This window comes from Conger conger, chromosome 5 (genome assembly GCF_963514075.1).
Source record: "Conger conger chromosome 5, fConCon1.1, whole genome shotgun sequence".
Taxonomy (NCBI): Eukaryota; Metazoa; Chordata; class Actinopteri; order Anguilliformes; family Congridae; genus Conger; species Conger conger.
The window spans coordinates 44,412,466-44,421,698 of NC_083764.1; the positions used below are offsets into that span (position 1 = coordinate 44,412,466).

General features: G+C 45.1%; 1 protein-coding gene across 1 annotated transcript; it reads left to right on the forward strand.

Moving 5' to 3' along the window:
• The first annotated feature begins 599 nt into the window (after positions 1-599).
• On the forward strand, positions 600-9,233 carry LOC133129081 (alpha/beta hydrolase domain-containing protein 17A-like). Its single transcript, XM_061242905.1, has 5 exons — positions 600-1,756; positions 2,058-2,425; positions 4,023-4,217; positions 5,338-5,517; positions 8,045-9,233. The coding sequence occupies exons 2-5, from the start codon at positions 2,064-2,066 to the stop codon at positions 8,268-8,270; spliced, it is 963 nt and encodes a 320-aa protein (XP_061098889.1). The 5' UTR covers positions 600-1,756; positions 2,058-2,063; the 3' UTR covers positions 8,271-9,233.

The window sequence follows — 9,233 nt, forward strand, 5'->3', positions numbered from 1 at the left end:
TGCTTGTTGCAATAATGCAATGATACAATCCTTTCCATTGCTGTAGGGCACAGTTGGTTTGTGGGATAACCATTCCAATCCAACTAAGGCTGTTCAAGAATAGGCTATTAAACTGTTATTTCCAAATTGACCGATCCATGGAGCTGTCCCCAGTTGTTATCTCAGACATGGTTATAAGAAATTATAAAGGTAAAGGTGTATTCATTCTGTACGTGGGCGAGGACAGAATTTTACTGAGGTAATCACTAAATCCCTACCGGGCCACTAGATGGCAGGGAAATCGTGGTTATGAAATTGGAACCATTATGATTTGTATTTATCTTGGTTTTCTAATAGCTAGAACTTTAATATGTGCTTTTTTTGTTCTTAAATTAGCATTGCCAATGAACCCATGGAACCTGCTTAAAAATAATGGGTGCGGTTAGAAAGCTGCTATTCCGACCATATTGATACTTACTATTTGTATTGCTGGCTACTTTAAGGCGTAGCAACGTTTCCTTTTTTAGCTCCTCCAACAAGTGATTTTCATTTTTAAAGGGTTTTGCCGTCACGTCCTTGCTCCGTCATTTCCGGTTACGGTAGGATAGAAGTGTAAAAAAAAAATACAGAAGCTTTGCTAAGCTAAGCTTATCAACAGAGTATTAGCTGGCTACAAGATAACGTTAATAGTAGCTTCTGTTGACGCTGTTAATGCGGACGTTGGATGATGTGGATAATGTTCTACTTTTTGGATTTGGGTTCGTAGGGGACTTTTTTTCCATCCAATTGTCTGTATAACTATCAATTTTTATATCAGATAATGGCACCTTTATTTTGGTTTAATAAACGGATTGCTAGCTAAGTTAGCTATCACTGCCTGTAACACTGCGCTTCTGTTATGGAAATTACTTGTATAGCTACATTCTTGGCTACTGAGCTACATGCGGCGACATACTTTATTTCTGTAAGAATGGACAGGACCGCTTAGTACAATTTAAGCGTTTGCTTTTTAAATCAAGATCAAAGGGTCACTATAAACAATGCTGTCTTTTAACAACTGACTAGCTAACTTAAATAGCGTACACGGGCTAGCTTCTTAACGTTAGTTGCTGAGTTGCTTACTGCGAGCCGTGATGATTTGATATTTCTGGTTGGAACTTCTTGACTAGCCGGCTAAACGATTGTACTGGGGCAGCATTCTGCATTGAGTTAACTATCTAGATAAATGTTGTTTTACTTGGCTGTTATTTTAGGTCAAGACTACATGATCTGTCAGCAAGATAACATTGGCTAAAACTATTCCTTGTCAAAGGCCAGCGAATAAGTTCTAGCAAGCTCGTGAACTAACGTTAGATAGCAAACGAAAACATGACGCTTTGGTCTAGTATAATCAACATATCTAGCTAGCTACTAGCTGAGCTCGCTAATCTTGAGGTTGGTGTAGAAACATCAAACGTCATTTGTATTGTTTTTCGTTACTAGCTAGCTATTATTCTGACTACCCGGTGTTGTCACTTAGCTAGTTGACGTTACAGCTCATGTGATCCAACTTCGCTTGCTGACAAGCTCTGGTATAGGTAGCGGTATCTAATTCTTATATTTGTATCTAACTTATTAGCTAAAATATCTTGCTACATTGGAATCTTCCATTTATTCTGACATATCCAAGCTGCTGGGATGATTTAAGTTTGATTCGGCTAGCTAACTTTTTCCCCAAATTCGAATCTTGTATTTTTTTTTTTTTTTTTTATACAATCTCATCGGAGCTCGATATAAGGTACATTTCTCATATCTGTTCTTAGTTTTAAGTGAATGACTTGTTCAACTTTGACTAACTTTAGGCTAAAATCTTTGTATTAATATCTGCCATAGTAATTTTGCATTTGAAGATATGCTAAACGAATATTGTTGATAGTGTCCCACAGTATTAGTTTCATTTTCTTTTGCTAGAACACATGCAGTTGTTTAGGAGATCTGGTTTTCTCTTGCACTTTACAATTACAGTGATACGTGACTGTAGTGTAGTTTTTGTTTATTGTAATGAACTATTGTAGTAAGCGCGACCCCTTTCTGTGCAGGACAAGATGAACGGCCTATCAGTCAGTGAGTTGTGCTGCCTGTTCTGTTGTCCCCCCTGTCCGAGCCGCATTGCTGCCAAGCTGGCCTTCCTGCCACCAGAGCCCACTTACGCCCTTTTACCGGACCTAGATTCCGTGCCTGTGGGCAGTACAGGTTTGGGGGCGCCGGGCCTTCGATCCCGCATTGGTGGGGCAGGCGGCGGCGGTGCGAGTGGAGGCGGGGAAGGAAGATGGAAGCTACACCTGACGGAGCGCGCCGAGTTCCAATACTCCCAGCGAGAGCTTGACGGCACCGAGGTGTTCTTTACCCGCTCCAGCCGCGGTAACCGAGTGGGCTGCATGTACATTCGCTGCGCTCCGAATGCCAGGTGAGCGGAGCCAATGTGAGGTGTGTGTGTGTGTGTGTGTGTGTGTGTATGTATGTATGTATGTGTATGCATGCGCGCGCGTGTGTGTGTGTGTGTGTGTGTTGGGGGAGGAGTGGGTGAGCAAATGAGACGAGGTGAAAATGGGAGTGGTAGCACGAGAATAAGGAAGGAAGGCCTTGACTGTCGGGGTTCGTCAGCGTTTTTACTTAAGCCTTTGCAGTTATATATTTAAACTGACAGGCGATCTGAAGCACAACTAGCTGTGTGCCTTGTCAAAAGCTCGTTCGTTTGTATTGATGATATATATATATATATATATATATATATATATATATATATATATACACTTCTCTTTCGTCTCTGTGGCACGTCTCTTGAGCTATATCTCTCTCTTCTAACTTTCTGCCTCTTGCCCTCTATTGAACTCTCCTTCCTCCTTTTAATGCCCCTCTCTCAGTTCATTGTCATTTCTCTGTTCACTATTCATGATCAACTCTTTCTTTTCTGTGTGTGCAAGATGGCTGTGTACAAAGACTTTATTTTTATATGCCTTCTTACATCGTTCATGTCTCCCTCCTGGTCCAGCCACACACATACACACTCACACACACTTCATCCATTTGAATTTTGGTTGTGCCTTTCAGTGCAATCCACCAGTCTCATTCAGCCAGAGCATGATTAAAGAAAAGCGGAAAAAAGAGAGAGAGGCATTCTGAGGAAGGGGGGGAAGGGGGGGGGGGTCATGTGATGACCTGTCACAATGTGTCTAACAAGAGTATATAACTATGCTATCATGTGACTGGCCTTATTTCAAGAAATTGTGGTACCTGGAGGAGCACTGCAAGAGTGGTAATCTGTTACGCGTACAAGCCGTTATTAGCCAAAACCTTCTGTTCCACATGAGTGTCATGAGATATTTCTGTGCAGGCTTTAGTTAGGCCTTTCAGCGCAGCACTATTGGGGAACCAGTGCCTCCACTTCAGCCTCAGTACATATGTGCTGGATTGAGCTCAAAACGGTACCTTATTTGGCTGTGTTGTAAATTGCCATTTGTTGCCAGTTTGCTTGATCTCTGGCTTGCCAAGTAAACTTACAGTTAAAGGTCCCATGTTGTACACTTTTTCAGTATTTTATTTTAGGTCCTGATATACATAAGAAGATGTTTGTGTGGTTTTAAATTAATATAAATAAATCTATCCAGTTTTACATGTCCATTTATCAGTGTCTCTCCATGAGCTTTTCCAAGAACAGGCTTTTTTAGTCACTGTGTCTTTAAGGCTTATTGATATCAGTGAACCTCTGTTCTGATTGGCTGAACGCCATCTGTGCCGAGCACTTGGATTTGTTCTGGCTACGAGGGGGCCGAGCTGAAGCAAATGAGCATAACATTGTGATGTCATAACTTCACGGAACTCCAAACGGCTCATTTAAACGCACACATTCTTCATACAGACCGTGTGGATTTTGGGACTGTGGGTTTTTATACTTTCACAGTGTTTTTACAGCACATTCAACTCCTTTATAATCCACATAGCAAGGGAGATGCTCTAGGGTACAGAGTAATACAGACACGGTCTCTTTTCTGTGTCCCTCCCAGGTTTACAGTCTTATTCTCCCACGGCAACGCGGTAGACCTGGGCCAGATGAGCAGCTTCTACATCGGCCTGGGCTCCCGCATCAACTGCAACATCTTCTCCTACGACTACTCGGGCTACGGCGTGAGCACCGGCAAGCCCTCGGAGAAGAACCTGTACGCCGACATCGACGCGGCCTGGCACGCCCTGCGCACACGGTACGCAGCGCTTGGGGGCAGGAAGGGGCGCATTCCTGAATGTGATCCACTGGGGCAGGGCACAGTCTGGAATGAAACCATTAAAATAGCAATCGAATTTGAACGTGTGCTGTCCCACAGTATTGGCACGTCGAACAAAATAATTTTTCTAATGTTTGTATTATGCAATACACCAGTATCTTAAGTAAAACTGGGTGTTATTCAGTGTTGGTATAACTTGAAACTTTGTCTGTTTTTACTTTAATAGACAAATAATGAACTGTGGAGGTTGCATAAGATTGTACTTGTAAATCACAATCCAAGGATATCGTCCGATATTTCGCACTCTTTGCTTTTCTTAAAGGAGGCCTAGTTTCAGAGATAGGAACTGCATAATCTTGAAAATCCAACAAAGATGCCTTGGTCTGCAATAACCGGAATTGTGTGGCTAGCATTCATTCATCATGCTGTGGCTTTCTGTATGCTTGGTGTGAGTTTTCACATCTGAGGGGGAATGTACCCTGTAGAAAGCAACCTTTGACTGAGTGAGATGGTTCCTCGTCACTGAGAGCTCTGCCCTCCCGTAAGGTCCTTTCCCGAGACCATAGGTGGAGAAGAGTTGACAAGTAACAAGCAGTCTGAAATGGTTCTGACAATCAGTAACAAGTAACATGCAGTCTGAAATGGTTGGGGCAATTAGTAACTAGTAACAAGCAGTCTGAAATGGTTCTGACAGTCAGTAACAAGTAACAAGCAGTCTGAAATGGTTGTGAAAAATCAGTAACAGTAACAAACAAACTGAAATGGTTGTGACAATCAGTAACAGGTAACAAACAAACTGAAATGGTTCTGACAATCAGTAACAGGTAACAAGTAATCTGAAATGGTTGTAACAATCAGTAACAAGCAGTCTGAAATGGTTCTGACAATCATTAACAGGTAACAAGCAATCTGAAATGGTTGTAACAATCAGTAACAAGTAACAAGCACTCTGAAATGGTTGTGACAATCAGTAACAAGTAACAAGCAGTCTGAAATGGTTGTGACAATCAGTAACAAGTAACACGCAGTCTGAAATGGTTGTGACAATCAGTAACCAGTAACGATCAGTCTGAAATGGTTGTGGCTGATTGTTTCACAGATATGGCATCAGCCCAGAGAACATCATCCTGTACGGTCAGAGCATTGGCACCGTGCCTACCGTGGACCTGGCGTCGCGCTACGAGTGCGCGGCCGTGGTCCTGCATTCCCCGTTGACCTCTGGCATGCGAGTGGCCTTCCCCGACACCAAGAAAACATACTGCTTCGACGCCTTCCCCAAGTGAGTCTGACCTCTCAGTTTCTCCACTACCGGCGTCCTCTCTTTCATCTTCATTTTCATTTTGGCTGTTGACAGACCTCAGCCACATTTTAACTGTGTTCCATTAGTAGTAGTTTTGGGTGACTTTTATGGAAATTTATGTAGGCCTTTTATGCCTAGTGGCTAAGTTGCATGACTGGCACCCAAAATGTTGGTGGTTCAAGCCCCAGCAAGTAGATCTACGTACTGTAGCTGTTGGGCCCTTGATCAAGACCATTAACCCCACATTGATCCAGAGGGGGATTGTCCCCTGCTTTGTCTTATCAACTGTAAGTCGCTTTGGATAAAGGCATTAGCTTAATAACTGTACTAATTCAATTATAAATATAGAAAGAGGCTGTCCGTATTTTACAAGAGAAGGGGAACGGGACAGGGAGTCTGACAAACCAGACAGGGATGGCACGTATCGGCCATTTTGTACAAACGGTCGAGGGTATTCAGAACTTTTAACGGAAGACAAATAGCCAGTTTTAGCACGTGCTATTATATAATGTAGCATGGCGCTGAGCATCACAAAGCCAACCTTGTAATTTACATGTAGGCGTAGTTTTTTTCCTCTCCTTGAAATAGCATTGTTTGATTACAGATGTTAGGTTTAAGTGCATGGTGCACCATTTAGAAACACCTCTTTCTAGCATGGAGAGGCCTGTATGTATAAATAACAGGTCAGGTGTGGTGATGTAGGGTAACTGGCTCGTAATGGATAAGGTTAGAACATGGACAGCGGACCCCTCATCTTAGATCAGTGCCCCTTCTCTGATATACAAGCCCAAGTGATTCAACAAATTAATCTGATGTGTCTTAATATGTTTGACACATTTGCATTGCACTAATCATTCTCACTGATTCTCAGTCTCTCTCGTATGAGTGCACACGCATTGGTTTATTTTACAACCAATCCTGGATCACAGAAGTTTGTGACTGGCAAAGTTCCTTCTCACTAGCTCAAAACAAAACAGTGAAACCATAGAAGCACATTGGGTCTAAATCCAAAAGCCTTACATCTCAAAGCCTTACGCAATCTCAACCTATATCTTTCTTGAACTGTTAAGTGAATGCTGTCCTAATGGACTGTTAACACATTCTGGGCCTGATTCACAAAGGCTTTTCAGCACATGCAAAACCACTAACATGACCAGTTATGTCATGGAATTTGTTTTGCACTAATCATGGTTGTGTTATTAGGTGTGTGTGCGCTAAAGGTCTTGGTATATCTGGCCCACTGTTGATCAGGTAGCATGCAGCTGCAGTCTGACTATAACTGTGCCGTGATGTCAGACAGATATGTGGGCTCCTTACAGCTCCTCCAAAGACAGGGTCTAAATATTGCAGGCCCCTTCCCTCCTTGCGGTAGGTATATTTTGAGCAGCTTCATATAAAACATGCCAGCGTACTCGACTCTTGGCTGTGAAATAAGGATTTACAACGATAATCCTTTGAAAAGAGTCCTTGGAAAAAGCTCTTGGTTGTTTAATTGTAATTCTCATATGATGACACCTCAAAGAACCAAACCAGAGTAATTTCTGATGAGGCAAACCCAAAATGCACAGAGAGCTTTACACTCTGCGCATTCGGTGAATATTAAATAATTTCTTTTTACAATTCTGTTTTATTTGTATGGTGCTTTTTACAGAAGACTATCAGAAAGACGGTTTGCAGAGTAGCAGAAAGACATTTAGGCGTCTACTTCCTTGCAGTCAGACGGACATGCTAAATATCAGTTGTCTTCCCAGTTTATTCATACCCCTGGCACTGGCATAGCAGACTGCAGTCTGCACTGCCTCTTTCTATGTTCAGACAGTGATTACACCGTACACTCCAACCGCCAGGTCTCTGTTTAGCATCCTCCCACCAGCTGCCTGTCCCAGCCCATCCAGCTCCCCACAGCTGTCTGAGTGTTCTCTGCCCTCCTGCACCTTCTTCACACGCTGATTCATCCCACTCTCTCTCCTTCTCTTCTCCCCCTGTCGATCTCCCTCTCCTGTCTCTCTCTCTCGCTCTCTTCTTGTCTCTCCCTCTCCCCCTCTCCCTCACTCTTTCCCTCTTTCCCCTCTCCTTCCCTTTCCCTTTCTCTTGCTCTCTCTTTCTCTTTCTCCCTTTCCCTCTCCCTTTCTGTCCCTCTCTTTGTCTTGCTCTCTCCCTCGATCTCCCTCTCTCTGTCCCTGTCTTTCCCTTGCTCTCTCTCTTGCTGTCTTCTCTCTCCCCTTCTCTCAATTTGTCCCTCCCTCCCTTGCTCTCTCACTCTTCTTCTCTCTCCCTCTCTCGCTCTCCCTCACTTTATCTCTATCCCTCACTTTATCTCTCTCCCTCACTTTCTCTCTCTCCCTCACTTTCTCTCTCTCCCTCACTTTCTCTCTCTCCCTCACTTTCTCTCTCTCCCTCACTTTCTCTCTCTCCCTCACTTTCTCTTCCTCACTTTCTCTCTCTCCCTCCTTTTCTCTCCCCCACTTTCTCTCTCTCTCTTACTCCCTCTCTCCCCCTCTCTCAGTATCGAGAAGGTGTCGAAGATCACGTCCCCGGTGCTGATCATCCACGGGACAGAGGACGAGGTGATCGACTTCTCTCACGGCCTGGCGCTGTTCGAGCGCTGCCCCAAGGCGGTGGAGCCCCTGTGGGTGGAGGGCGCGGGCCACAACGACATCGAACTGTACAGCCAGTACCTGGAGCGTCTGCGACGCTTCATCAGCCAGGACCTGGCGGCGCAACACCCCTGAGAGACAGACGCCTGGCCCCCGCTCCGCACCGCCCCCGCGCCACACTCAGAGACAACCTATCCCGCTGCACCTGCCCCTCCGTCCGTCAGTCCGGCTGGCTCACCCGCAGAGCAGAGCCCACAGAAGCCGGCAGAGTCATGGGACCTCCTGTCTGCCAGGGTCTGCGGATCCTCCACTTGACTTTCCTTCAGGGTCTTGTTTGTCTGGGTTTCTGTCCATCTCCCTGTCTGTCAGCCAGCCTGGGCCTGCGTGCGTCAGTCTGGCAGCCCCATCACCTGTATGTCTGTCTGTCTGTCTGCTGATGTATGAATGTATACGTGTCCGTATGTCTGCATTTCCCTTTGGTTTTTCCCCAAGCAGCATGTGTCCCTTTGTCTCTGGTCTCTTACCTCCTGGGATAGTGCAAGGATTCAACTTGTTTTTCTACCTCCCAAGTCTGTATAATTTGGTGTGTATGATTTTGTTTGTTACGGTTTGTCCTCTGTCCTCCTCTGGAAAGGATAGAGCAGAGCAGAGCACAGGTATGCCCTCCAAACGCTCGCCTTTCGGTTGATTGACCTCTGGCTTCTGTTGAGAACCCGCTCTCCCGTCTCCAGAAAGGAGCCCGGTGGCCCCAGTTGTTCATTGATGTTCTTTTCTTTTCTTTTTTTCTCTCCCCCTTTTTAATGAGGGAACCAGCCAGGCACCTGTAGGTCGTTAATCTCTCTCTGCTCTCTCTACCTCCTTCCCTCCGCGACCCCGCGCCCTCTCCTCTCAGATATACTGCAAAAAGCAGCGGCCTGTGAACTGATTTGAGATTAATGGGCTGAGCCGACTGGAGGGTAACTGTGAGGGTAACCGCTGCTCAAGGCAGAGGGGACTCGCACTGCCAGAACATGTGACCATTCCGGCACATTCCCCACACGGAGGGAGGAGCCTTCGGCACCTGGACCACCTCCTGTGTGGGTGATGTGGAGGGGGTGG

What these genes read in the sequence shown, in the direction of transcription:
- LOC133129081 (XM_061242905.1), top strand. Translation starts at nt 2,064, where the DNA reads ATGAACGGCCTATCAGTCAGTGAGTTGTGCTGCCTGTTCTGTTGTCCC. An exon ending in CGCTGCGCTCCGAATGCCAG is followed by an intron (nt 2,426 to 4,022) that starts GTGAGCGGAGCC and finishes TGTCCCTCCCAG; the next exon opens with GTTTACAGTCTTATTCTCCC. An exon ending in TGGCACGCCCTGCGCACACG is followed by an intron (nt 4,218 to 5,337) that starts GTACGCAGCGCT and finishes ATTGTTTCACAG; the next exon opens with ATATGGCATCAGCCCAGAGA.